Below are 26,810 nucleotides of genomic sequence, written 5' to 3' on the forward strand. Positions count from 1 at the left end.
ATGTCATAACTTAAATTAGTTTTATTCCCACAACCAGACTTCAATAAAAAAAACTCACACGCTTCATTTCTTTTGCAAATATGAGTTTATTTGATCCCAGCTCACAATGAGAATCACCTCAACGTGTCTTTGTGTCATTTACAGTTTGAAACTTCTGTCTTCATAATCCATCCGTTAATATCTACAGCCTCAGACGATTAAAACTACACTCACCAAACATTCTTATAAACAATCTTTACAGACGGTTCAGAACGAAGCATCAAGTTTCACATTCAAACCACAGAAACTACGAGAGGACGTCGGGTGGAGTCACGAGACGATAACAGATAAAACCAGGAGAGGAAACATCACGTTCACTGAAAAGGACGAAAGGAGAAACGGATATGATCCTGATTTATGGAGGATTTCTGCTCATTGTGGAAATACAGCGGTAGCAGTTCCAACACTGACAGCAAGGGGGCAGCAAGTACAACAGACATGAGGAAGAAGGGAAATTAACTTGTTTAAAATAATGTTTTATGAATCGCAGCTAGAAAAACTGTCCATCAAAACTAAATTAACATTACATGTGACGTGTCTTATTTCATACAACACAAAGGTTTTTCCTTTATTTTCTTTCTACAGCTGTTTTCAAAATCAGCCGTTTAACAACATAACTAATGTAAAGATTTCATATTTAGATCTTGTCGCTATTCAGCTTAAGTTGATACAACAAATTTACAAACTTACTTCAATAATTCTTCGATCTGCTGTAAATACTGTTGTTCATTTTCGTGGCCACAAGACGGCGACACACTGGGATACGATCAGAAACTCGCAGAAGGAAAAGAAGCCGTCCTTACGCAGTGAGCGCCCCCTTCTGGTCCTCGTCAGTATTACATCCTGCAGTGCAGCTGAGAGTCTTCTGCTGGAAGCAGAGAAACCTGGAGGCACTGGAGCACATTCCAGATCATGCACGAAGGTTTGTGGGGAAGGTGAGGAGGAGGAGGACGAAGAGGCTGGATTTGGTTGATTCGGTGTTTGTCAGTGAAGACTCGTCCTGTGACGTGTTGGTTCTTCTTCAGGAGCAGCTCAGTAGAAGAAATACACTGAGGAGAGAAAACAACGTCAACCAGAGAAGACGGACGAGCTTCGTGAGTTCAGGACTCGTCTTCTGAACGAGGACAGGAAGTAATCTGATGTTTTTAAGATTCTCACAAAACTAATATTTCATTTAGCTCATAATCTAAATCTTCCTCAGGACGCTGTTGATGACACTCGGGGGAGGATGTGGTTCGAGTCGGGGAAGAAGTCGTTAAGGTTTGGTGCAGATTCAGATCAAGAAGCAGATCTAGGTTTTTTGTTTCTCTTTATTATAATAATTAAATTCAGAAGATCCAGATGATTGTTTGGATCTGCACCAGAAATATCAGTCCTCTAAATATATCTGTTTTTTCCATGAGATTGAACTACTTCCTATTTGTTGTAATCTGTAAGAAACAAAACATAACCAACATGTTGGAGGTTAAAGAAAAAATAAATAAAAACTCCAAACAATGATGATAACCTGTCAACTGCATCATGAGAGATGAGCCTGTTGACCAGAGGGTGGCGCCAGAGGAGCTCTTCAACATGTCAGTGTTAAACTAAACACTTATATAATCTATAAGTTTAACTCGTAGCTGTGATGCAACAGGAACATTTCAAACTGGAGAGGGAGGTTTGATCTGTGATACTCACAGAAGACGACTCCCACGCATATGACACCGATAACGGACATGATGATCATCATCTGGAGACAAAGAAAAATCACACTGATGATGATAAAAAAAATGAAAACAATAATAATCATCATAATCCTGTAGAAGAACAAACATTTGCCTCAAGCAAAACTTATTTGCAGGATGCTTTCCAGTATTCAAACGTGTTTTGTGTTGTTCTGGTTGTTGTTGTTGTCGAATCAGAGAACGCTGGTCATCATGTGTTTGTGTTTAAATGTTTTTTAAAGTGATGCTTTTTGTTTTTCATGGTTGTTTTTATCAGTTTCTTCAGTGAAACTGTGCGTTTGAATTTATATCTTCATTTTTGTACATTTACAATATGTGTGTGTGTTTATTTGTGTGTTTAAATAAATCCGAGCTGCAGACTGAGAGGAAATCACATCACCTCTGAAGGGAGGAGGGCGAGAGAGATTAACCAGAACATGTGATCAGAGGGAGAGAGAGAGAGAGAGAGAGAGGAAGCAGATTTGAGTGGATTGAAAGTGTGTTGTTCTCTGGGGTCCTTCTGTCTTCGTGAGGACATGTTGGTTGATCATCACTTCTTCATCATCACCATCACTTCTTCATCATGTTTGTTTGAGGATGAAGATTTGACTCGACAAAGATCAGGAGCTCGTTGTCATTCGATCAATTAGACACGAAGAGTGTGGGTCCTCACAAGAAGAGAAGAACAAAGCAGTGTGTGTCTGTGTGTGTGTGTGGGCGGAGTTATATCACAGATCACAGCTGGTTCTTTAATCTCAGAATCTCTGTAATCCAGATTGAGATCTCTCTCTCTCTCTCTCTCTCTCTCTTCCTGGTTGCTGGTCGTTAATCCTCTGCTAGCTCTGTGAACGGCAGCTCCTGATTGGACGACATGGAACAGCTCTGTCTATCGGAGGCGGGGTTTTGTCAAAGTGACGTTGAGATAAAAATAGATTGGCAGCTGATGCTGGATGGATGATGGATGATGGAGGATGGATGGAGGAAGGAGGATGGAGGAAGGATGATGGAGGATGGATGATGGAGTTGGAACAGAGCCATGTTATCGAGGACCTTCGACCAATCAGGAGTCAGTCTCAACTGTTTTTACATTATCAAATAACTAAATAAAACCAAACTGATCAGAAACTTGAACAAACATCAGTTTGATAAGAACGACCTGAAATCACTGAAACATCTTTACAAACTTTTATTTAACGTCTACTTCGTGTTTTAGTTTGGTCCATGTCCCGTCTGCTAACAAGGAGGAGGGGGGGTTATGACCTGTACTGCATCCAGCCACCAGGGGGAGATTCAGATGTTTTGGCTTCACTTTCGAGCCCTCACGTCGTCCATCTTTATTTGTAATCTTTGTTTCTTCGCTGTCTGAGTGGGACTGATGCATGCTGGGAAAACTTACACACGCAGCCACACCTCCTCACCTTGCAGTTCTTCCACCAGTACTTGTTCTTGAGTTTGGCGGCGCTGCTCTCGAACTGCGAGGCTCCGGCCTGCAGCGCGTCCGCCCGGTCGTCCAGCTCCGACAGCTTCTGGTCCCGCTCCAGGACTTTGTCCACGTTCACGCGCATGATGTCCACCACCTGACGGACGAGAGGACATGTCCCTCACACTGCTCAGAGGCGACAGACTCAACTAACTGCAAAGTGAGCGACATTTATGATGGAAACAAAGAATTCTAATATTTAACTCTGGTCTGATTTGAGGAAAACATTTTATTATCATTTAATATATTTGAATGACTAATTGTCCTAACAGTGAGTTAGTGTCGACGCGTCCTCACCTCGTCCACCTGCGCCTGCGTCTGCTGCAGGCGTCGGTTACTCGTCAGGTTCGGGGCCGCAGCCGAGGGGCCCCCCTCCCCCTGCGGGCCCCCGGGCGCTCCTGGAGTCCCTGCAGCCTCTGGAGTCGACCTTCAGGAGGTCATGTGACAGGAAGAGAGACAGAGCAAACAGGAGAGTGTGTGGCAGCGTGTCAGGAGGTCATGTGACACATCCAGGTCAGAATTCACCCACTTCAGCTCAGTTTGAACTTCAGACGTCAGAAAAACAGAACTGAACTAAAGTATCTTCATGTCTTTCTGGTGTAACTTTAGCGTTACTACTTTTACTTTACACTTACATTTACTATTTTTCTATGAGTATATTTCCAATCTGTAGTATTGCTACTTTTCAAGAGTATTTTCACATCATCAAATTGCAACTTTACTTTGTATGTAACAGTTTATCTTCACTACGCTACATTTCCACTTCATTTACTTTACATTGTACAATAGTATTGTTACATTGTAATATTGCTACTCTGAGTTTGAGTACTTATTGATTTAGCAGCGACTTAATGAGACTGAAACAGTTTGGAAAAAAAAACTCTAATTCAATAATTTAAACATGTCTCATCTCACACATACTCACTGGCACACACAAACACACACACACACACACACACAGACACACACAGCAGTTTGAAACAGGTTATTGTTGGAGTTGTAGGTTTGAGATTAGAGCGGCAGCGGCAGCTCCTGATGGACTCGACTGAATTTGACTGAGGGAGATAAACATGCACGCTATAATACCCCCCCCCCCTCCCAGACGAGCAGAAATACAAGATATTAAAGATGGTTTTGTTTTTCTAACGGTTTCGTCTGCAGCACAGATCTGATGCAGCTGTTTCTGTTGCTGAATTAAAGGTGCATCCGTCAGTTTAGCAGGTGAATCATCGGATTAAAAACAATAACGATATTTAATTAAAGTTGTTTGTAGACGACAGAGTTTCACTGAGGAAGAGAAGAAGATATTCACTGATTTTACAGGTTTAAATTCAAATGAATCAAGTACTCACATCTCAGCAGCAGCAGGACGATGGAGATAATCTGAGTCCGAGGGCGAGAGAGGAGGAGGGAGGGAGGGAGAGGGAGAGGGAGAGGGAGGGAGAGAGAGAGAGGGGGGGAGAGAGAGAGAGGGGGGGAGAGCAAGAGAGGAGGAGGGAGGGAGGGAGAGCGAGAGCGAGAGAGGAGGAGGGAGAGAGTATAGTAATAGTACAGTATTTTTTAGAACAAAGGATAATGACAGAGAATATCCCTTTAGATAAGTGTAGAATAAAATAAAATATTATGATCCTATAATTATATATATATATTTTTCAGATTTTTATTAAAAATATTCCTCCAATGTTTATTTCAATAAAGGTTGAAAATCCAGAAGTAAGTTACTTTTGGATTTTCGGGTGGAAACCAACATCAAGGTGCACGGCGCCATCTAGTGGCTCTAGTGACCTCTCTCTTCAATAGGGAATAATAATTTATCTATGATCTGATCATTTAGTCTTAAGGGAACCTTTGATCTTTGATATGGTTCGTTCCCCATTATTAATGAGAACGTGTTTATCCTTTATACTTCACCTCAGTGACTGAGCAGCAGGAAACAACCTCTTGATCAAACACAGGCGATCGACCATGGAGAGAAAACCAAGTGCAGCCACTGAGAGGGATGTGATGTCAGAGAAGCCGGGGTCAGAACGTTCTCTGATCGAGTCCTTTTTCAAAGAGATGACCGTGGCGCAGTTTGAGCTGATGGCGTCCTCTGAGCCGGACGGCGCCACGAAGACGCGGCTAGCCGAGCTGCTTCTGGAGCTCATAGCGAGCGGCTCACGTGCAGTGGTGAAGAACCTGGACCATGGAGTCGTGGTCGTGATGGAGGAGAACGTTCGCTCCATCTTGGGCGACCCGATCCTCTTCAGTTTCGGAGCGTTGATGAAGGACGAGGATCAGGTCCAGTGTGAGGAGGTGGATCTCCTGAGGACGCTGCTCTTTGAAGACTTTGTGAAGAAAGTCAACGCTATCCTGCAAAACATCATGTTCTCGGAAAGGATAGCTTCACAAGGCCCCGCCCCCCACAGACTCAACACCATGATAGATCTCACCTGCCACTTGTTTTCTGTGTTCAGAACCAGGACGTTAAGATTGATGCAATTCAGACGGTCCTATCAGAAGAACCGTGTGACAGAGGACATCCAGCCCGTCTGCTCTGGACGTCTGGATGTTGCTGCTGCAATTTTTGTAATAATCAGCAAGCAGGCGGAGAAGATCAGTGCCCCACTTCTGAACAACGTCCAGGACCGGGAGAGATCGCAGCTGAAATCTCAAACTTCTCTGGAGATCCAGAAGATTTCAGATAAAATGTCTCAGCGACATCGTAGAGTGGCGTCGGAAAGAGGAGCCGGCAAGATCGAGGTCTTTCTGTCCGTGCACTTCATCAGAGCTTTACTGTATCACATCATGGAACAGATAAATACCAAGTTCCATCTGAACAGAGGTCTGCAGTCGCTGCCGCTCTTCTCTGTGACCGACACTCTGCTTGGTCAGGTGACCGATGGAGGAAAAGAACACATTGATTATGTGAATGAGTTCTGGAGTCTGAAGAACGCCTTCAGTGGTAAAGACCAGGACTTTGTTTTTGAGTTGTTTCACGTCATCTGCAGATGCACCGCGCCGCACAAGTCAGATGCTGAGATCTGTGAGGAGGCGTGGCACAAGGTGCAGTACTTCATGGGCCTGACCAGCTGGTGGCTGAACACTCAGGCCATGAAACAAGGGGCTGAGGTGCGCCTCGCCATGAAGGGCATCGAACTGCAGCGCCCGGGCCCCACGAGGGGAACGATGGGTCTGTTGATGAACTCAGAGGATCGACAGACACTGGTCTGGGTACTGTTTGAGCAGGTGATCTCGAAGGCCATCAAGGGAGCAAGTGGGTCCAGTGCTACAAATGTAGAGAACATCGTCACTCGTCTGGTGGAAAAAACCTGGGTCGAGGTCAAGGACTTCCATTTTGAATTCACCTTAAGGAGCTTCAGGCTCCACAGGCCCATCTACGCAGACCTGCTGAAGAAGTTTGGTTCTGCACAGATGGTGCTGGTCGCCCTCCAGAGAACGGATTCATTCACCGAGCAGGAATTCGTCTTCACTGTAGCATATCACCTGACCAGACCCAAACCCAAAGGCATGATGCACAGGTTCTTCTCGTTCATGGGCAAAGAAGCCAGGAAACTATTTACCTTGACTAAAAGAAAACTCGTCCTGATCATGTCGACTGTTTGCAAAGGTCAGTAAAGTTCTTCATGGCAAACGGGCTAAAGATGTTTTCTTGACTGTTGTGGGCAGAAAGAACTGATGGACTTGTGCCCGCCCCTTAAGGCCATCTGAGAAAGAGTTGTCGGAGTTAATTGCGTTAATGCTAAAGACGAGTCCATAAGTATTTGGCCCGTTTAAAGAAGCTAGCATCCACTTTGTGGACGAAGCCCTCGGGGACAGATTTGTTTGCTGAAAGCACAAAAGACCTGTTCTCTGGCAGGCGCTCATGATGTGGGACTGAGACACGCAGGGACGGAACAAAGTGCTGACGCCATTTTCAAGGCACCAGGGACGAAAAACAGGATTCTTGTTAAACGGTTGCACCGGCAAAGGACCAGAGGCTTCTGGATCCCGACCAGGAGGAAGGAAGACAAACCGACCACGTGGACCAAGCACCTGGACACTGAGATCGTGTGTGATCGTGCTGATTCAATGTCGTTTGGTCACTTTCAATCCATTTAAGCATTTAAAAATCAATAAACCTACAACAGAGACTTTCAACATCGTTTATTTGCCACTTTTCATTTTGCTGCATTAAACTGAATCAGAACAAAGAACAAGTCAAAGACCCCGTGACAACAGGGACCACGTATCTGTACTTGTGAAGTGATGGAGAACAGAGTCCAGGTTCCTAAAGTCACATGCAACACCTGCACCGGCCACTAGGGGAGGACACAGCATTTCATTCATGCATTTAGTTGTCACATTGAAATCCGGGGTTTAGTGCCTTGCTCAAAAACATGCTGACAGAGACTCCACCTGCCCTATGGCTGAAGGCTGAGGAGCATCAGCTGAGTCATGTTCTCTCATTTCTTCACAAGCTCAAATCTCCGCTTCACGAGGTTTTTAAGTCGATTCTCTTTTCACCGTTCACATTTTTGTTTATTTCTCCATAGAAGCTTTTTACATTCTGATTATATAGACGATGACAGTTCAGCTGAAGCAGTGTCTGGACGGTGATGAGGTCATCAGGTGAAAGAGACTTATTTACATTTACATTTGCTTTGATTCTCTTTGACATCAAAGGAACAACAAGACAGTTTGAACTTGAGACCTTAGATCTCTTAACAAAATAAAGGTAAAGAAAACAGAAGCAGTTGTTGATCAGAAATGGATTATCAATTATTTCCGTTTGATTATGTGACGATGTTTGAATCTTTAACTGTAACTGTCAGAAACTGAACTTTAACTTTGGAGAGTTTCTGCTACGACACACCTGCCAAATGGCTTCCCCCCCCCCACCCCAAAATACATTATGTACAAGTTCTCACACAGGAAATGAAAAATTCATTTCAGCTTTAATCATTTCTGGGGGTTTATTTGTTCCCCCCCGCTCCGACAATAACACCATCAGCAGCATTAGCGATGCTAAAAATAAAATCTTAAATCGCAGCAGCGTCAGCTCCACGTGAAGCCTGCAGCGTTTCTATATTCCAGCTTCACAAACATTCATCTTTTACAAACTGTACATTTCTGAGGACAAATCATCTTAAAATAGTTTTTTATACTTTTGCCAAAGAAAAAAAATAAATGCTCTTAAGTTTGTGTTGATGTGAAGAAACTCCAAATCGCAGACGAGTCACTTTCAACATCCGTCACACGCTTGGTTTTCATTGACGCACAAATTCCTTCAAAAATAAGACTCCTTCTTAAATTTTGATAAAATCCATGTTCAAAACTAAATACATATAATATAATATGATACAGATAATATCCCCGCCCAAAAAAGACTCAATATATCATATATATATATATATATATATATATATATATATATATATATAATATACAGGTCTAACTTTTACAGGCTGCATTTACAAGGTAAAAATCAAGGTTGGATAAAAAAAGTGAAAATCTAGAACCTATGACGGTTGAACTGTGTTACTACAGTTTAATAATTTAAATCATGTGGAAAGTGGGGACCTCTGTGAAGGGTTCAGGCTGGACACCAACAAAACAGAATATTCAACTTTATATTTCTCTTTATATTTAATACTTTCTGTTAGTTTTCATATTTAATGATTTTGACTCTAAATATTGAAACTTTAAAAACAAGACAAAGTGATTTCTCTGTAAGTGTAGAACATTCAAATCTAACTCAGGTCAATCTAACACCAAATAAACACAAATGATATGAGCACGTTCCCGACTTCAGGCCCGAGTGTTGTTATTGAAGATTTTTTTATCTTTAATTAAAAAAATAAGGTTTAGTTGTTTCTACTGTGCAAAGTGACAACTAATAGAAAATGGGGGATTAAACCTTTTAATAGGATTTCAGGACGTTTGTCTGTTTATCAGAGAAGGTGTCATGTTTATCAGATATTGGATATTTATTGAAGGCAAATTGGGACTTTGATCAAATTCTCTTTGTGTCAGTGCAGCTCCAGAAAGTGAAGTCGAGCTTCCACCAAACGTGCAACACGAAAATACTCAAAAATAAACTTCTCGCTTTAATAAGTGGAAATAAACTCTAATAATGAACAGTTCATCATGTGCAAATCTTCTCTGTGCGTTTCCTCCTCTCTGTGCTCAGCTGTCAGAAGCAGCTCCTGCACTGAACAGCGAGATGAGACTTAAACTGTGAAGACGGACGACACGTCTCCACTTCCTGCCGTCGCACAAAAAGTGAAGCCAAAACATCTGGGATACCAACGCCGCCATCTTGTGTCCTTTGGAGTCTTTGCAGTAGAGGTCGTGGAGTGGAGCCGCGGTCTCAAGGTCCCGCCCACACATGCCCTCGACCAATCAGTCTCAGCTGTCAATCATGAGCCCTTTTGATATCATCAAATAACTGATCGAAACAAAACGGATCAGAAACATCTTTAACAAACAGTTATTTAACTTCTACTTTGATTTCTCTGTTTGGTCCATGTCTGCTAACACGGAGGAGAAGGGTTAGTGACTGTAGTCAGCCACCAGGGGGCAATCACAAAGCTGTGGCTTCACTTTTGGGAGCTTTCCTGTCGGCCATATTATTTTCCAGTCAGAGATGGAAACTAAAGAAAACTCGTCCTGATGATGTCGTCGTGCAGGAAAACAGAAACTCAGAGATTGTTTCTTTTTTTAATAATCGTCGGTGGAAGTTTCCTGAGGCCTCAGACTCAAATCCACCATTTTGTTCCAAATCTTCTGAAGATGCTTTCAGAGAAGATTAAAGATCGAGACATCGGCTGATTTCCACTCAGCGATAGAAACACACCTGGACCTGGAATCAAAGTTTCCACAAGCAGCTGGAGGAACAGAGAAGATCACCGGAGAGACGAGATGACAGAGAACCTGCTGTCAGGGCTTCCTCCAGGTCAGAGGAGGGGGGGCAGTGACATCGCTGTAAGAGCCGCCGCTCTCCGGGCTGGCGGGCAGAGCCGGCTTCTTCTTCTCCTTCTCCTCCGTGTCCTCCACGGTCAGGGGGACGAGCGAGGTGGACTTCCTGTCAGAGCAGAGAGAAGAAGATGGAGATGTTTCCTTCACACTGGACCTGAAGGGACAGGAATCTGGGATGTGATTCAATCTGTCAAAGTGTCGTCAAACACAAAGACATATCTGAGCAGCTACAGCTCCCCAGCAGCTCTGTGACGCCATCTGCTGGTGGAAGTCCGTCATTAATCATAAGTCATTTTTCAGATCAACTTCAGTGTTTCCCATTAATTATCAAAATCTTCCTAATTCCAGAGATTAATCCTCCCAGTTTGTCAGTTCAAATGGTTTTGTAGAACAAGGTGGTGTGTGTGTGTGTGTGTGTGTGTGTGAGTCTGTGTTTGTGTTTGTTTGTGTGTCTGTGTGTTTGTGTGTGTGTGAGACCTGTCTCCGCTCTGTGTGATCAGCCTCCTGCACGTCTCCATCTGGACGTCCAGGCCTCTCTTCATGGAACACATCTCCATGTACTCGTGCAGGTGACGGTTCATGTCGCTCTTCGCTGTGGACAGATCCAGCTGAACGAGACAAACACCGGTATTATTATTATTATTATTATATTAATATTCTTAAACCCCTGCGGCCCGACTCTCTGTCAGCGTGGACACAAACGTCCGGCTCACCTCGATCTGGTCGATGGTGTCCTGGTACTCCTTCTCTCTGGACTGGAACAGGCACTCGGTGTCATTGATCACCTTCTCGATGGACTCGTCCTGCTGCTGAGGCTGCATGAGGGGAGAGAGAGAGTGTGTGTGTGTGTTTGTGTGAGGGGAGGGGGGGGGCATGGATGAGAAGACATTTCATCTTAGTCATCAACATCTTTGACAGAGTCCCGGCCTCAGCGTTTTGTTTTACTTTCCTCTTGCTGCTGTAACACCACACACCTCCTCAGTGTGGGACTAATAAAGGATGAAGTCATCTTCCCTGATCTTATCTTATATGATTTTATCTTATCTAACCTTAAATAAGACACCAAGTTAAATACAAACATTAAAATATAAAGCTCACGTCAGGGCGGACAGAAAGAAACTGAACTTCCAATAACTCAACGTCTCCTTCTGTCTGTAAAGATGAACAATGATAATCAACTCGTATCATCGGTGTGTGAATTCACTTGTTGTGCTCTTTATTTTGATCTTTGTGTGTGTTTGCTTGTGTGTGTGTGTGTGTTTGTGTACCTCGCCCTGTGTTTCAACTCCCAGTGTGTATCCAGAAAAATCTTCCCACAGCAGAAGAGTGTCTTCGTTTTCCTCCCAGGCGAGACTGTCGCAGTCGTCCTCGAACTCACACTCTCTTCTGGAGGGCGCACACAGAAACACACACATACACACACACATACACAGGCACACACACATATACACACACATACACACACACACACACATACACAGGCACACACACACACACATACACAGGCACACACACACATACACACACATACACACACACACGGACACTCAGCAGATAAATAAACAGGATTTTTAAAAGTCGTCTTTGACTAAACAGAAAATCACCTACAGCTGGTTCAGCATCTTCTGCATCTGCTCGTTGATCTGATTGGCCGACGTGCTGCATGACTCCTCGTCTTTGGCCCCGCCTCCCTCGCTCTCGGACACGCTCAGCTCGTCTCCGTCCCCGCCCCTCGCCGACGCGCCGCTCGGCTTCCTGGCCCGGCGGTTCAGAGTGGAGGGGGGCGTGGCCACCTGCTGGGGGAGGAGCTGCAGGTTGGATTATTGGTTATAGATTTGAACACTAACGTCGTCCCACACGAACCTGAAAGATCTGAATCATGTCCTCGCAGTTCCTCTGCTGGGCCACGTCACAGAGGCGGGCGGTGATGTCGATGCGGCGGCAGATGTCCATGTCCACCTTCATGGCCTTCTCCTGGATCCTACTGTCCAGGTCGGACAGATCCTGATGGAGACACAGACAAGATCATCTCTGCCTCCTGAGCTGCTGGAGGAGGATCACTACTCGCAGTGTTTACAGACATTAACAGGAAATACACAAAAAAGCATAGACGGCTATAGGAACAACCAGTGGAGTCGCCCCCTGCTGGTCAGAGAGAGCACTTCTGTATGGGAACAAACTGACGTACGTTACTGACGAGGCCCTTGAAGAGAACGAGTTCGGCCGTCAGCTGCTTCACCCGGAGAGACGACTCATCCTGACACACCTCACTCTCCTGCAGCTCCTGCAACACACACACACACACACAGACACACACACAGATAATTACTCGTACCTAACAGTCAGGACTGTGATCACGTGTTTGTCGTGGTCACGTTTGTTTACCTCCTCCAGCTCCACCACCTTCTCCTGCAGGTCCATCCGGGCGGTGTATTCCTCCTCCCACCTGGAAACACAAACACACCAGTCTTCATGAACTGGTCATCAGGACACAGAGATGATGGGCTGGAGCCAATCCCAGCTGATACTGGGCGACAGGATGGAACACGGGTCGAGAAAGAACCAATGTGTGAATCAGGACTTTTATTTATTACTTCCTTTAATATATTGTGAGTTGAGACTGAGCGCGAGTCGTTGTAGCTCTAATCAGCTGGTCAGTGTCTCTCCAGTGAAGCTGATGGTCGTTGTTACGATTAGGAATAAAATAAAAGGTTTAAGCTGTTGATTTAGAGCATGTTGTTGTATCGAGTGAGAGGCCGAGCTGCAGCAGACGAGTCACAGCGAGGAAACTGACCTCAGAGCTGTTTGAGTGATGCATTAAAAACTCTGCACATGAAATCAATAGCTCCTCTTCCTCTCAGGCTGAAGGTCTCTGGAATAAAAAGAAGAACGTTTGTGTTTCGAGCTGATGATGAAAGAGACGATGGAAATGATGATGTCAGCACGACGCTGCAGAAGGTCGCATGGGACGGGGGGGGGGGTGAGGAGTCAGCAGCAAACACATGAATAGAAGAAGAGAAAGAAAGACTGAGAGAGAAGTAGAGGAATAAATGGTACACAGAGAGAGATAGGGATGAGGAGGAGGAGAAGGACAGAGGGAGTGATGAGGCTGAAAGATAAAATGGAGAGACGGAGGGAGTGATGAGAAGGAGGAGGAGGACAGAGGGAGTGATGAGGCTGAAAGATAAAATGGAGAGACGGAGGGAGAGGTGGCAGGCGGGTGACATCACTGCTGGTCGTCACAGCCCAGTGCTGCATTGCAGGGAACAGGAGGAAGGAAAGAGGGATGAAGAGGAGAAAGAGAAGAAGGGAAGCAGGGGAGGAAGTGAGGAAGTGAGGGAGTGAGGGGAATGTTCCAAATGTCCTGAGAGACGTCCTCGTCCCCTCAGACAACAACAGTCCAAACTATAACAGAATCAAACAAACAAGTTTTCTATGAATCAGATCCTGACTCATTCATCTTTATAAGATAAATATAAAATCAGACTTTCACCGAATTAATCTTTGGTTTTACGAAATAATCAGAAACTAAAGTCGCAGTTTTACAAACTAACAACGTGTAGCGTCGGCCACTAGGGGTCGCTCAATCGAAACTGTAAGAAAAACTGATTTGTTGTCTTCACCAAATTGAGCAAATCGTTGATGAGTTAAAGTTTTATTAATGTTTCGCAGGAATGGAAAAGAATAATCAGGAAAGACGAATCAGAGAAGAAGAGAAAAGAAAAGAGAAGTCGATTCAAAGTCGTTTGAATGGAAATGAAATGTTTTAGAAATGAAACATTCACATCTCGCTCTTTTAACTGTTTCGTTCTTTACTTCTTTGTTCTCTACCTTTCATTTTCTTCTTTTGATTAAGTTCATTGTTAAATCCAGGCAGCAGGTGGCGCTGTGACGGTTCTCTTGACTTTGGGCCTTTATCAAATGTTGTAAATGTAAGTAATGTAAAGTAATGAGTTCATCATCTCCTGAAGGATGAGGATCATGAACACGTGGATTTCCAACATCTGGAGGAGAACTGAAGCTGTTTCAGATCAGGAACCTTCCAGCTGTTGCTAATAAAGTGCTCAGGGAGTTCACTCATGAAGAGGAACATTAATAAGATAAATATCAAGTCAGTATCCTGGTGGTTTTGTTTTCTGAGCTTTGGTTTCTACATGTTGTCAGGTGGTGTTCTCCTGATCTACTGACTGAGATGTTTTGTCTCATTTGAATCATTTAGTTTCTTTCTTGTTTCTCAGAGCTGGATGTTTATCTGGAGATAAATTATAATAATAATAATTAATAAACCGGTCCCATCTCTCAGACCCGGACCCTGAGGATCTGATCAGTCCTGCAGGATGAAGCTCTGGACCTCAGCCCGGTCCTGGTCCAGGACTCAGCCACACTGTGCAGATGAAGATAAAGTTCTCACCTTCTCTTGTACTCGTCCCGCTCCCGCTTCACCTTCCCCAGCACGTTGTACAAGGCCCGGATCTCCGGCGTGATGGTGTCGATCTGGACCCCGACGCCGTCCGGGTGCGTCCAGGAGACCCCGGGCCCCGTGACGCACGACTCCCGGCCGGTGCCGAACCTGCGGCTGTGGTTGAAGGACCACATCGACCCGGGCAGGAACCGGGGCGGAGGAGGGGGGGCGCAGTGGGTGTTCGTCCCGGTGTCCACTGAGTACCTCTCGTTGATGTTGGTGAAGGTCCTGGACGGATCGCAGGGACTCAGGGCCGGGCTGGTGGACGTGAGGTTGGAGTTTGAATCCGTGGGGGGGTGGAGGTGGTTGCTCAGCAGCAGGTGTCTGTTGTCATAGGAGGAGGGGGGGTTCAGGGTGGGGGACAGCAGGCCGCCGGGCAGGTAGGCCGGGTTGTTGGCGTTGGGCAGCGGGATGAAGCCCGGTCTGCCGGGGATGGGCCCGATGAATCCGGTCTGGACCCCCACGTCCCTGGTGGGGGGCCTCGGGGGCCCGTCCCCCGGGCCGCTGTCCCCCAGCGCCTGCTGCAGCTGCTTCTCCAGAACCTTGTTCCTGCGCTCCAGCTCGTGCACCTTGGCCAGGAAGCAGCGGAAGCGCAGGTTCAGGGTCTTCAACACGCTGATGTTCGATCCCAGGTCGTTGCGCAGCGCGGTGGCCCCCGGGGGCCCGCGGTGCAGGGGGCTGCTCAGGTGCAGGTAGGCCAGGCCCGACGGGTCCAACCCGGAGAACCCGTCCGGCCCGAACCCGGTGTGCTCCCCGAGGATGTACCCGGGCTCCGGGATGTTGGAGTCGGGCTGGCCCGGCATCTGATGCTGCTGCTGCGGGGCCAGGAAGCCGCTCTCCCCCAGGACCGGATACATGCTCGAGTAGGAGAATCTGAAGTGCTCGAAATCCGGCATGAACCCAGAGTTCTGCAGATTCAGACTGTGACGAGTGTCCCGAACCGGCCCGGGTGGAGTCTGATCCGGTTCAGCTTTACGCAGAGGAGGCGGCGCGCGGGCGGTCACACGATACGGGTCAAAGCACAACACATCAGGGGGAATCGAACCGGCAACACACCGAGGAATCAAACAGACACACAGCAGCACAACGAGCCTGAGGACACGCACACACAAACACGCACACACGCACACAAATACACAGACACACACAACGCTGGTCTCTGCAGCAAAGTCAGATCCGTGAGGTCACTTTTACGCAGCGTTCATTTCCACCAGAAGAGAAACTGCGCGTTTGTTCTCAAGAGAAACGAGAAGAATTCTGCTTCCAATGAAAAGTGAGAGACGAACCTGAGACAGCAGGAGGAGACAGGAGGAGACACGAGGAGACACAAGGAGGAGACACGAGGAGGAGACAGGAGGAGACTTTCAGGAATAAACACTGCGGATGGATGTTACCACACTGATCCTATTAGAGGAGCAACTGCAGGTTTATCTACCGTAAGACCCCTGATAGAGAGGCAGCTGAGACTACAGCCTGTGTTTACATATAGTCTGTTTATATAAATCTACACAGTGGGATGAGCTGAAAGAATCTGGTTTAAGGTGGAGAGATCAACGCAGATTAAATAAGGCACACGTAGATTAAGGAAGATGTAAAAGATAAACTCAATATCTAACTTTTTAATTTATTTATTTCTATTTATTCATACATCCTACAGTGTTTCTACGTATTTATCTTATTACCCACCTCTCTGTTTGTAGCTTATCTTTGTCACATCTCTTCAGTCATTTCAATTCTTATTCATTTATTTAATCTTTCTTTGTTTACTAGTTTGAAACATATGAGGTTTACAACATTGTTACACTCACTTCTGTTTAATATCATTTTCTCTGCCTGTGGATGAGGTGTGTGTGTGTGTGTGTGTGTGTGTGTGTGTGTGTGGAGGTGTTTTTATAGTTCACAACTTCAAAAACGTTCACCAGCTGATTATTTAAGATGGATCTTCATACAGATGTGCCTGAATAACGTGGAGAGTTGTGTTCAGATAGCATGATGAGATCATATCTATAAGTATGGAGATGATATTTATCTGTATGTTTAATTTTTGTGTTTTAAGCTGAAGGTTCAACGCTGGACGCTGGAGAAAAGAGCACAAAGTTGAATCCTTTCAAAATAAAAGTGCAGCAAACACAATCCACATCATTAAAAGTGAGGACTTTATTATTGTGTCACGTGCTAAAGGAGCCACATGTGCAGCACGACCAATCAGAACAAGGCAGTTCAGAATCGTCACTGCTGAACAGGGCGAAGGGAATCTATGATATAAAAAAGGTGTTATCGTTATGATGAGTTTTATTATGAGCATCATCCACTAGACGGTTGTCATAGAGGAGTTTGCTTCTGGTTCTCATCCAGCTCGAGTGAAGGAAGAGAGGGAATCATGAGAAGGAGCCACGGAGGCGTCAGGAGGCCTCACTCCTTGGAGGACATGTGCAGGATCAGGTCGCACACACGGTGGCTGTAGGCGAACTCGTTGTCGTACCTGAGATGGAATCAGAGCAAAGAGAGAGAGAGAGAGAGAAACGTCCATGGATCAGGGATTATTAAAAGAGACTAAATGAGCGAAGGAATAAGAGATTCAGATATAATGAGAACATTTCATGGAGCAGCTACATTTCTGTCAATGGACAGCGAGAGAAGAAATGTAGTAGAATTAATACAAATTATGTTTTTGTACTTAAACTTTACAGAAGAGGGTTAATTTAAATATGTCAAAGAGAAAATTGTAAACACTCCAGACATGAAAAGCTGTAAACTCCTCGTCCTCAGGGACGAGACTCTGAGGTCACGTGGGGTCACATGTCACTCACCATGACACCAGTTTGACGAAGTGGTCGTTGAGGGCGATGCCGGCGCCGGCGTCAAAGATGGAAGAGCGGGTGTCGCCGTTGAAGTCTGTGGACACGACCTGAGCGGGAAGAGACACGTGAGCACGTTCATTCTGAAAAGTTCACTCAACATGAATGAAGACGCTTTTAACAACACGCTGACACCTAGTGGCTGCTGGGCGACACTACACATCATCACGACTGCAGCAACTGTCCATTTCTTCTTCTGTTCTTTTTATATAAATCTGAACAATACCCATGATCTGTGATTTATACCTGGTCCTCTGTGTATCCCAGATATCCCTTCATGGGTCCCTCGGCCGCGGCCTTGATGACCTTCTTGATGTCCTCGTACTTGGCCTGAAGGAGGAAACGTTTTCAGCTTCAGTGCAAATATTAATAAACCAAATTCAGATTGATCTTAAATCACACGTCAAAGTTTAGATCCAGAAAAACACTTCTTGAGACGAATCTGTTGAATTAAGTTCGACTGGGCTCGTTTCTTTAACCTCGTTCGAACCCATAGCTACAGTCAAACAGAGAAAGGTCACGATGAAGGAGAATCATTAGCTGTGGTGAAGCAGCGCCCCCTCCTGGCGTCACGTGCACGTTCATCACAGACACTCACAGGCTTCTCCAGACGAACAGTCAGGTCCACCACAGACACGTTGGGGGTGGGCACACGGAAAGCCATCCCGGTGAGTTTCCTGTGACAAGACGATCAGCGTCAGACCCAAAGTTCAGGAAGTGATGATTTAATCCCCCCCCCCCCCCCGAGGGTCAGAGGTCAGGCTCAGAGGTCGAGTCAGGACGTACCCGTTCAGCTCGGGGACGACCTTGCCCACGGCCTTGGCGGCTCCGGTGGAGGCGGGGATGATGTTCTGGGACGCTCCACGTCCGTCCCTCCACAGCTTCCCAGAGGGACCGTCCACGGTCTTCTGCGTGGCCGTGACGGCGTGGACCGTGCTCTGCAGGGACAGGAAGACGTGAGGCGCCATTTTCTTTTAGTGTAAATCATCACAGTTCAAATTTATCAGCAAAACACAGAATTTTAATTTCTGGGGCATCAAGTAAAGCAGGAGGCAAATGTATTTATTATTAAGAAATCTAAAGAACTAATCACTTCCTGAAAGTTCTTTATTAACCACTGATCATGTGACGCAGGACGTGATTGACAGGTGTGTTTTACCATCAGACCCTCGATGATGACGAAGTTGTCGTTGATCACCTTGGCGACCGGAGCCAGGCAGTTGGTTGTGCAGGAGGCGTTGCTATGGAGACGAGACAGGAAGTACACGTTAATAATTCAAGATGAGTTTTTATAACATTTATTAATATCTGTGGATCTGGACCCTCACCTGACGACCTTCATGGAGTTGTCGTACTTCTCGTGGTTGACGCCCATAACGAACATGGGAGCATCGGCACTGGGAGCAGAGATCACCACCCGCTTAGCGCCGCCCTGCAGGTGAGCCTGGGGAAGGACAAGAGGTCGGAGGTCAGCTGAACGAGGTCACGACCGGGGACGATGAAGAAGAGGTGATGAAGGTCTGAAGAACCTTCACTTTCTTTCACTTCTACACTTTACAGACGAATAACATAAAATAAAACAGTTTCCTTCTGGCTGGTGAACGTACCGACGCCTTCTCGATGTTGGTGAACACGCCGGTGGACTCCACCACGTAGTCGGCTCCAGCGTCGCTCCACTTGATGTTGGCCGGGTCTCTCCTGCAGGTTCATCACAAACCAGAGGTCAGTCACATGCACGGTGCAGACAACAGACTCACTCACTCATTCTGCTGAGGTGTTAAACAGAAGAGACGAACTCGTGGAAGACGGTGATGTGCATGGTGCCGATGACCAGCTTGCCGCCCTCGGCCTTCACCTCTCCGTGCTTCCACACGCCGTGAGTGGAGTCGTACTTGAACATGTAGACCTGGGATGAGAGGGACATGTAAAAACAAGTATTAATCCCAACACCTGAAAACACCAATGAAGTAAGAAATGTTTAATAAATGTAAACCTTTAATCAGGTTGTATTTAAATCTCTGACGTTTCATCTCAACTCTCCTGTTAATGATTTAGGACTGCGGCCTCTCACCATGTAGTCCAGGTCGATGAACGGGTCGTTGATGGCCACCACCTCCACTTTGCCACCGGTGGCGGCGGCTCTGGTCACCAGACGACCGATACGTCCGAATCTGAAGCACAGGAGGACAAAGTGAGAGAGAGAACAACGGAGTCGCCTCGTGAAGATTCCTCTGAGAGTTCTGAGGGAAATGTCATATTAAAAACGATATAAAAGAGTTTTAAAGATGTTTATTTTAATGTTCCATCATCTTAGAACTGTGTGAATGTGACCGGCTGGGGTGAAGGGGTATCGACCCCACGGAGGAACTGAGGGGCAGAGAAGGAGCACGCGTCTCAATGTTTGATTCTGAGAGAGAAAGAGAGTCCAGTTGAGAGTTTCTGATTCAAACTGCTTCACTTGTGGCTGTTCACTTTCAGTCAAAGGGAACTTCCCTCTGTGACCAGCAGGTGACGCTGGGACTCGAACCCGAGCCTCCAGAGGACAGAGGAGCCGTACAAGGCCGACCAGCCCTGACCGGAGATAACAATAGCTGGCACCGGCAGCTGAACGCCTGTATATGCCTAATATGGCCGCTGAGACAGAGAGGGCAGAGGTTCTCATTCAGGAGCCCGACACCTTCTGACTCTACAGATTTAAACCTCTGAGCTTCTCTAATGAACTGGGATCTTCCTCTGGTCTGAAACACTCGATGAATCCTCGTGCACCTGCTGAGACGTGAAGATCCTCCAGCTGCTGCTTCTGACTCGGACGTTAAGAGAAAAGAAGCAGAAACAAAAAGTCCAGAAGCCTCCACACCGTTATCATGTTACTGATCCAACTCTATTTATACATCACATGATCGAGTCCTGTTATATAACGTCCCTCAGGAGTCACGTTACACACTAACTGTGTTCTCATGGTTCAGGTTCGAACCCCGACCACCTGAAGAACCAGGATATCAACAGAGACTGAAGCTGCTGGAAACTTTTAATAAAACTTCTCAGGACCAAAAGTTCCAGGTCCTTTAAAAACTCTCAACACAGAGAGTTGCAGATAAACTGATGAATCAAAAATGATTAATATACTTGAATGAAATGAGCTGGTTCAACCAGAGTAAACCAGGTTGTCACAAAATAAGGAAAACCAATAACCTGTCCAATAACAGAAAGAGGTTGTTTGCAGATTTTTGCATTTGAAGAAAGTTAATTATTTAAGAGCAGTGGAGAGTAAGTGACAGTCAGTCAAGTACTGTCCTGCCTTGCTCAAGGGCAGAAGCATTTCTGCAACTTGCAGGAAACCCATAAAACCACTGGAGGAACAAGCAGCTCCTCATAGAAAGGTCCAGAGCCACAACTCTCAGATTTTATAAACTGAAACCCAACTGTCTACATATCACAAAAAGACGAGTGTTCGATTCCCTCGGCTGGTTTTGGGACGTCACCAAACAGCCACAAGGCCAAACTGGATCAGAGCACATCTTCTGTTTCAGGGTCAGTGCTGGTGTTGGTTCAGATCCAGAGGCTGAGCTTCCCTGCAGCTGCCTCAGGAGGAGGAAGAGGAGGAGGAAGAGGAAGAGGAGGAGGAGGAGGAGGAGGAAGAGGAAGAGAAGGAGGAGGAGGGGGAGTGTGTGACCGGTCACCTCCTCCAGTCTGAGGAGCGTACGTGAACCATCGGCTCATTGGACGGTCGCTGAACTTCAGCGGAAAGGTTAGAGGGTTAAAAATAGACGAGTGGAGGCTGATAGGAATGTGACAGCTGACGGGTGAGGAGGAGGAAGATGAAGAAGAAGAAGAAGAAGAAGAAGAGGAGAAACGAACCGTGACGCCACAACAACACCTGACTATAAATAACCAGAGAATAGAGACGTCCAGATCCTGTCCCTGTCCCTGTCCCTGTCCCTGTCCCTGTCCCTGTCCCTGTCCCTGTCCCTGTCCCTGTCCCTGTCCAGCATTTAGACAGAGACAAGAGATAACAACTCTTTATATCTTTAAAAACCTGAACTTGAACTGTTTTAATGGATATTTCATGTTTATAGATGGAAATGTTTATAAGTATTATATTTGTAATACTGGTTGTTTGTGAGTTTTATTTTGTTTGTTGTATGAAAGGTGTTTCATATGCAGAGAATAAGAGCTGCAGCAGTTGGTACAACACAGAGCCACAGTTTGTGATAATCAACTGTTTGAGTCCCTTCACAGTAGAGATGCTGCAGACTTGGTTTGGCTGACTTCAGGTCAGTTGTGACGAGCAGCAGATGAACTGTGAATCATTGTCAGTAGAGTTTAGAACCTCGACTCCTGAAGGAAACTTTCAAACTGAATAAATCCATCGACTCACCCGTTGATTCCAATCTTCACCATTTTGTCTGATTAGGTCTGATCCTGACTGGAAGAGAAAATAAAAGCATGAAAATCAAATTACATTTCAAAATAAAACCAGATCATCAGGCACAGATAGAAACTCTCATTGACAAACAGATTCAGAGAAACTGAGATTTATCAATAATTATAATTATCAACCAGGAATTCATCGCTTTGTTTCTTACAGAATAAGTGAAAAGTGAGAAAGTACCGTGAGTGAAAGATCCTGCGTGCGCGTCCTCTGGCGGAGAAGTGAGAGCGGGGACGAGCAACACGCGTCACCGCCATTTATCCCCGCTGCGCGCTCCCGGGACACGCCCCCTTCATAATGTCAAGGTCACTTTTTTTTTTAATTTTGGTTTTACACCCGAAGAAAAGTTATACAACAAATAAACTTTATTGATATTAACACACTAACCGAATTCAAATCTACATCTTATATTATTAATTGATAGAAATTCAAATTGCATTGGATTTGTTCAAAGTTCTTTACAAAGGCAAAGAATATATTAAATATTTCTCACAATAAAAAACAATTAAATCTTATATTTAAAAGACAAATATCAGAAGGAACAATAATCCACCTGTGAAGAGGCCACGGGTGAATAATGTATTGATTCCAGTTTTGAGTGAGTTTTGATTTGAATGACAGTGTGATGGATGAGCTGAACGTACTCTGAAAGGTGAAGTAAAGGTCGACTTATAAATATATCGTCCAACATGAGCTTCATAAAGTCTCAACATGTCTCAGAGGGACACGCGTGTGGAGATCATGGACGGACGAGGACACCTGGACTGAATCATTAGATAACAGTGATGAGATCAACATGGTTCAGCTCCAAAGTTGAACAAATACTTCCTTCTTTCCTTCTCTTTTATCCCTCCTATTCCTTCCCTCTTTCCTTTCTATATACCTTCCTCCCTTTACTCTTTTATTAAATACTGTAGGATTTCAGAGAACTGGACAAACTGAACTGTTTCCTGAATCTATGTGAATCCACGGCTGCAACAGTCGATTGATTTCATTTGATAAAAAAATCCAAACTTCTCACAGACCTGAAAATCAAGTAACAAGAACAAACATAAACACATGTCAGACTGAAGGATCTGAGGGAATAAACAAGCAGTGGACTGGAAAGAGGAGGTGAAGGGAGGAGGAGGAGGAGGAAAAAGGAGAAGGAGGAGATGAGGAGGAGGTGAAGGAGGACGAGAAGAAGGAGGTGAGAACATCCTCACATCACAATTCACAATCCTGCAGCTGTGTCTCTGCTCTGTGGCGCCCTCTAGTGAAGATACTAACAACGTGCAGAAACACCAGGAAACACACTTGATAATTTAAAGTTCATTCAAAGTAAAATGTTGTTGTTATTGTGTTGTTGTTTGTCTCATCTCTTCTTCTCTTGTTTTATTGCTGCTGTGGTTTTGCAAGGAGGAATGACGAGTTCATCACAAACTGCACAAGGTTCAAATTCTGATCTGAGAATCGGAGTTTGTTTTATTTTCCTGTTCACGTCCGTTTGACCTCGACTGTGTGAGAGAGTCAAGTTAACAGATCGCTGCTGCTTGTGCTCTAACTCTGCACTTGCACTCAGATATGTTGTTGCTCTCATATATTTCCTGAGGGCGGGAAACTTGCATTTGACAACACTACACTGAGGAGAAGAGCTGAAGCCGGAGCTTCAAAGTAAAAGAGTGCAAGTGCAGAGAGGGAAAAGAAACATATTTGGCCTCAGCGTCGAGATGAATTAGGTTTTTCCTGAGGAGAAATAGCATCTTCACGATGATGATGTCATCAGGCTCTTCACAGGGATTGGTCAACAGCTACTTGAGAGGACAACTTATTTAACAAAGTCATAATTTAGTGTTGGTACCCACAAACACACACCCAGCTGTACAAGTGTGTGTTAACGCACACAAACACTAACACTAACACTAACACAGCTATAAATAGTTCACTACATGCTCTTCTTCATTTGCAGATCCACCACATACTCCCTCTCTCACCCTCTTGTCTCACCTCCTCCTCCTCCTCCTCCTCCTCCTCCTCCTCCTCCTTCCTCTCCATATCAGGTTTTTTTTATTCCTTCAGACGTTCATATTCCCCATAGATTTTCTCTGCTTGAGTTCTTTGTCCTCATCTCTCAGCATGACTCATAGACTTCACCCTCCTCCTCCTCCTCTTCATCCCTCAATCTCCTCTCTCTCTGGCAAGTTTTATTAGGAACTCATCCACAGTTGCTGAGGTTTTACCTCCTTCGCTCTCCTCCTGTGTTCAATTCCCATCTCTCTTCCTTTTCTTTTCCGTGCTCTCCATCTCTTCCTCATCTCAGTGGAACCTGATGTTTTCACAGTGATCAGGACGAAGAGCTTCAGTTTCACACAGGACGTCATGTTGTGATGTGAAGACTCAGAATGTGAATGTCAGCTGCTCCGGAAAGTGTCCAGAACTTCTCCTCTCAGAACCATCAGAAAACATCTGGAAGCTTCCTAGTGAGTGAGTGGATGTCTCAGGATGAAGAAGAGGAGCCGGACACGTAGAAGATGAAGACGTCCACTTGGAAACACAAGGAGATTCCAGATCTTCTGGAGATGAGGGCCGAAGCCGGTGTGGATGAGCTGTAAACAACAACACTGATCTGTCCACAGCAGAGTTTATACGTCATGTCCTCTGACTTATCTGCTGAGATCAATGACCAGTGAGTAATTATGTTAGAATCGTACTCAGTGACGTCAGGACTGTGAACCTGCTTCAGAGGACAGAGGACACACGACAGAGGACAGAGGACACACGACAGAGGACAGAGGACACACGACAGAGGACAGAGGACACGCGACAGAGGACAGAGGACACACGACAGAGGACACATCCTGGTCCTCGGGTTTATGAGACTTTACTTCCTGGTCAGATGAGGCGACTGTGATTAAAAGTCTGGACGAGGAGCAGACACAGAAACTTCTCATAAAATCTGATGCATCTTAACCTTAATATTATAAATAACACAACCTGTGCTGCTACAGTCTTATCATGAATACTCAACACCGGGTTTTCTATTATGCAAAAGTTATGCTTGGAGTTTTTGTGTTACAGGTACATGTATTTTATGTGTAGGAGTATGAATTGTAGTAAATCGTGGGCACTTTGTTCAAAGTCTGTTAAATGGTTCAGTTCTGCTGCAGCTCAGTCGTCAGTGGATTTATTGAGTGAGGAGTTCAGAGCTCCTGTTCTGAGAGGGAGACGCAGTTAATGGAGTCGGGAGCGCCTCCATCGCCCACATCAGCTGAATCACCGTGTGTGTTCGAACTTTCAGATCCTGCAGCAATAAGAAATTTAAAATGAATTTTAATCAAAGGTTCGATGTTATCATTGTTGTGGAATGGAGTTACGACAAAGAACCTAAAATCCCCTCAGGTCATATTTGAGTCCAGCTGAAGGTTTGTGCCCAAACGGAGGAAAGTCCCTCGAGGTGTTGGTGAGAAGTTGTGTTCACATCGACAAAACACAACTAGACAAAGCTGAGCAGTACCAGCAGGATGCACAGGGGGGCAGTGCAGACACTAGTCTCAGCAAGAAGACAACTATAGCACGTGAGGAAGACATTTCAACACCTGATCAACTGTTTGACGAGAAGCTGCTAACAACTTTCAACTTCAACAACTTTTCATCGAGAAGTCGATCGAGGTTTAAAAAGGTGTTTGTGTATAACTATTAATTTTGAGGTGTTGATGTCATCACGAGACAGAAAACCTGGATTCAAATCTATTACAGTCTTTTTTAATCAATAATCAATAACACGTGATGATCTGTGCAGAGATGTGTTCATGTGACACCTTCACTGTACCTGCCCGTGCTCGTGCGTGTGCGTGAGACAGAGAGAGAGGGAGAAAGAGAGAGAGAGAAAGAGACAAACACACAGAGAGAGAGATAAAGAGACAAACACACACACACACACAGAGAGAGAGGGAGGGATAGAGGGAGGGAGAGATAGAGAGAAAGAGACAAACACAGAGAGAGATACAGAGAGAGAAAGAGGAAAACACACAAAGAGAGAGAGCGAGAGAGAAATAGAGAGAGAGAGAGAGAGAGAGAGACGTTGACAATGACTGGAGGAAACTGGAGTGTGTGAGAGAGAGAGAGAGAGGGAGGGAGGGAGGGAGAGAGAGACAGAGAGAGACGAAGCGACGCGGATGACACACACACCCTCTGTGCTTCTCACATTCGGAGGAGAGGAGGACAGAGGAGGAGAAGAGACAGAGGAGAGGAGGAGAAGAAGAAGAGGAGGAGAAGAAGAGAGAGAGAGAGAGATGCCCGCTGGACGGATGGATTTTAATTTCCCTGAAAGCTGAACGAGCCTCTGTGAAACAACATGGGCTGCATCGGATCCCGGACGATCAGTAAGGACGCGCTCCTTTATTCTGCTGGATGGAGGGATGGTTAAAGATAGAGGGATGGTGAAAAGATAGAGGGATGGAAGAAGATGGAGGGATGGGCTGGAGGGCGGAGGTGTAGCGGTGAAGGATGAGATCAGAATGAAACCGGCTTCCTGTCACTTTTATCACCTGCAGAGAGTTGCACGCGTCAGAGCCGGTTCTTCTCCCGTGTGAGTGCATGTGTGTGCGTGTGCGTGCGCGTGCACAGTGTACGAGAGGGGTTACTATATCTCAGCTTGTGCGTGATCGTGCGTGTTGGCGGGGAGAGGCGGGGCAGACATGCAGGTGGACAGGATGGATGTGAGAGGAATAAGATGCGAGAGAGAGAGAGAGAGAGAGAGAGAGAGAGAGAGAGAGAGAGAGAGAGAGAGAGACCTCCGCCTTGACACAACACTGAGGTCATTGCATGCCGGGTGTCTGAGAAAACTCCCTCCATCATTTCACTCTCTACCTCATCCCTTCTTTCCTCCTATCAT

At 45.6% G+C, this 26,810-nt stretch overlaps 4 protein-coding genes across 7 annotated transcripts in view; 1 reads left to right on the forward strand and 3 right to left on the reverse strand.

The window, feature by feature from the left end:
• Nucleotides 1-65: 65 nt before the first annotated feature.
• Nucleotides 66-4,649, reverse strand: vamp1a (vesicle associated membrane protein 1a). Its single transcript, XM_062409455.1, has 5 exons — nucleotides 4,578-4,649; nucleotides 3,523-3,652; nucleotides 3,164-3,322; nucleotides 1,720-1,771; nucleotides 66-1,088 (listed from the first exon to the last, which is right to left on the reverse strand). Coding segments are annotated over exons 1-5 (360 nt in total). The 5' UTR covers nucleotides 4,580-4,649; the 3' UTR covers nucleotides 66-1,071.
• A 3,968-nt stretch (nucleotides 4,650-8,617) lies between these two features.
• Nucleotides 8,618-16,023, reverse strand: LOC133972172 (non-homologous end joining factor IFFO1-like). 2 transcript variants are annotated; one of them, XM_062409454.1, is made up of 9 exons: nucleotides 14,597-16,023; nucleotides 12,571-12,631; nucleotides 12,374-12,469; nucleotides 12,049-12,189; nucleotides 11,794-11,978; nucleotides 11,454-11,571; nucleotides 10,899-11,000; nucleotides 10,663-10,793; nucleotides 8,618-10,291 (listed from the first exon to the last, which is right to left on the reverse strand). In XM_062409454.1, the coding sequence occupies exons 1-9, from the start codon at nucleotides 15,541-15,543 to the stop codon at nucleotides 10,147-10,149; spliced, it is 1,926 nt and encodes a 641-aa protein (XP_062265438.1). In that variant the 5' UTR covers nucleotides 15,544-16,023; the 3' UTR covers nucleotides 8,618-10,146. The 2 variants fall into 2 exon arrangements, with proteins under 2 accessions (XP_062265438.1, XP_062265437.1); XM_062409453.1 differs by having other exon boundaries at nucleotides 11,794-11,981.
• A 759-nt stretch (nucleotides 16,024-16,782) lies between these two features.
• Nucleotides 16,783-22,221, reverse strand: LOC133972777 (glyceraldehyde-3-phosphate dehydrogenase-like). Its single transcript, XM_062410350.1, has 12 exons — nucleotides 22,118-22,221; nucleotides 21,884-21,931; nucleotides 19,577-19,676; nucleotides 19,302-19,411; nucleotides 19,113-19,203; nucleotides 18,834-18,949; nucleotides 18,665-18,746; nucleotides 18,292-18,443; nucleotides 18,104-18,182; nucleotides 17,752-17,835; nucleotides 17,458-17,555; nucleotides 16,783-17,129 (listed from the first exon to the last, which is right to left on the reverse strand). The coding sequence occupies exons 2-12, from the start codon at nucleotides 21,904-21,906 to the stop codon at nucleotides 17,060-17,062; spliced, it is 1,005 nt and encodes a 334-aa protein (XP_062266334.1). The 5' UTR covers nucleotides 21,907-21,931; nucleotides 22,118-22,221; the 3' UTR covers nucleotides 16,783-17,059.
• A 3,924-nt stretch (nucleotides 22,222-26,145) lies between these two features.
• LOC133972046 (uncharacterized) overlaps nucleotides 26,146-26,810 on the forward strand; it is a 29,788-nt gene continuing 29,123 nt past the window's right edge. For all 3 annotated transcript variants that reach the window (XM_062409232.1, XM_062409234.1, XM_062409233.1), the window contains exon 1: nucleotides 26,146-26,298. In XM_062409232.1, the coding sequence (XP_062265216.1) occupies nucleotides 26,271-26,298 (28 nt within the window). In that variant the 5' untranslated portion in view covers nucleotides 26,146-26,270. The remainder of the gene's footprint in view (nucleotides 26,299-26,810) is intronic.

Source organism: Platichthys flesus, chromosome 17 (assembly GCF_949316205.1).
Source record: "Platichthys flesus chromosome 17, fPlaFle2.1, whole genome shotgun sequence".
Taxonomy (NCBI): Eukaryota; Metazoa; Chordata; class Actinopteri; order Pleuronectiformes; family Pleuronectidae; genus Platichthys; species Platichthys flesus.

What these genes read in the sequence shown, in the direction of transcription:
- vamp1a (XM_062409455.1), bottom strand. An exon ending in CGCAGGCGCAGGTGGACGAG is followed by an intron (nt 3,323 to 3,522) that starts GTGAGGACGCGT and finishes CTCGTCCGTCAG; the next exon opens with GTGGTGGACATCATGCGCGT. An exon ending in ACTGGTGGAAGAACTGCAAG is followed by an intron (nt 1,772 to 3,163) that starts GTGAGGAGGTGT and finishes CTTTGTCTCCAG; the next exon opens with ATGATGATCATCATGTCCGT.
- LOC133972172 (XM_062409453.1), bottom strand. Translation starts at nt 15,543, where the DNA reads ATGCCGGATTTCGAGCACTTCAGATTCTCCTACTCGAGCATGTATCCG. An exon ending in CGGGACGAGTACAAGAGAAG is followed by an intron (nt 12,632 to 14,596) that starts GTGAGAACTTTA and finishes TTGTGTTTCCAG; the next exon opens with GTGGGAGGAGGAATACACCG. An exon ending in AGGTGGTGGAGCTGGAGGAG is followed by an intron (nt 12,470 to 12,570) that starts GTAAACAAACGT and finishes TGTGTGTTGCAG; the next exon opens with GAGCTGCAGGAGAGTGAGGT.
- LOC133972777 (XM_062410350.1), bottom strand. Translation starts at nt 21,906, where the DNA reads ATGGTGAAGATTGGAATCAACGG. An exon ending in GTGAAGATTGGAATCAACGG is followed by an intron (nt 19,677 to 21,883) that starts GTGAGTCGATGG and finishes CCTGTGCTTCAG; the next exon opens with ATTCGGACGTATCGGTCGTC. An exon ending in CCAACATCGAGAAGGCGTCG is followed by an intron (nt 18,950 to 19,112) that starts GTACGTTCACCA and finishes GTCCTTCCCCAG; the next exon opens with GCTCACCTGCAGGGCGGCGC.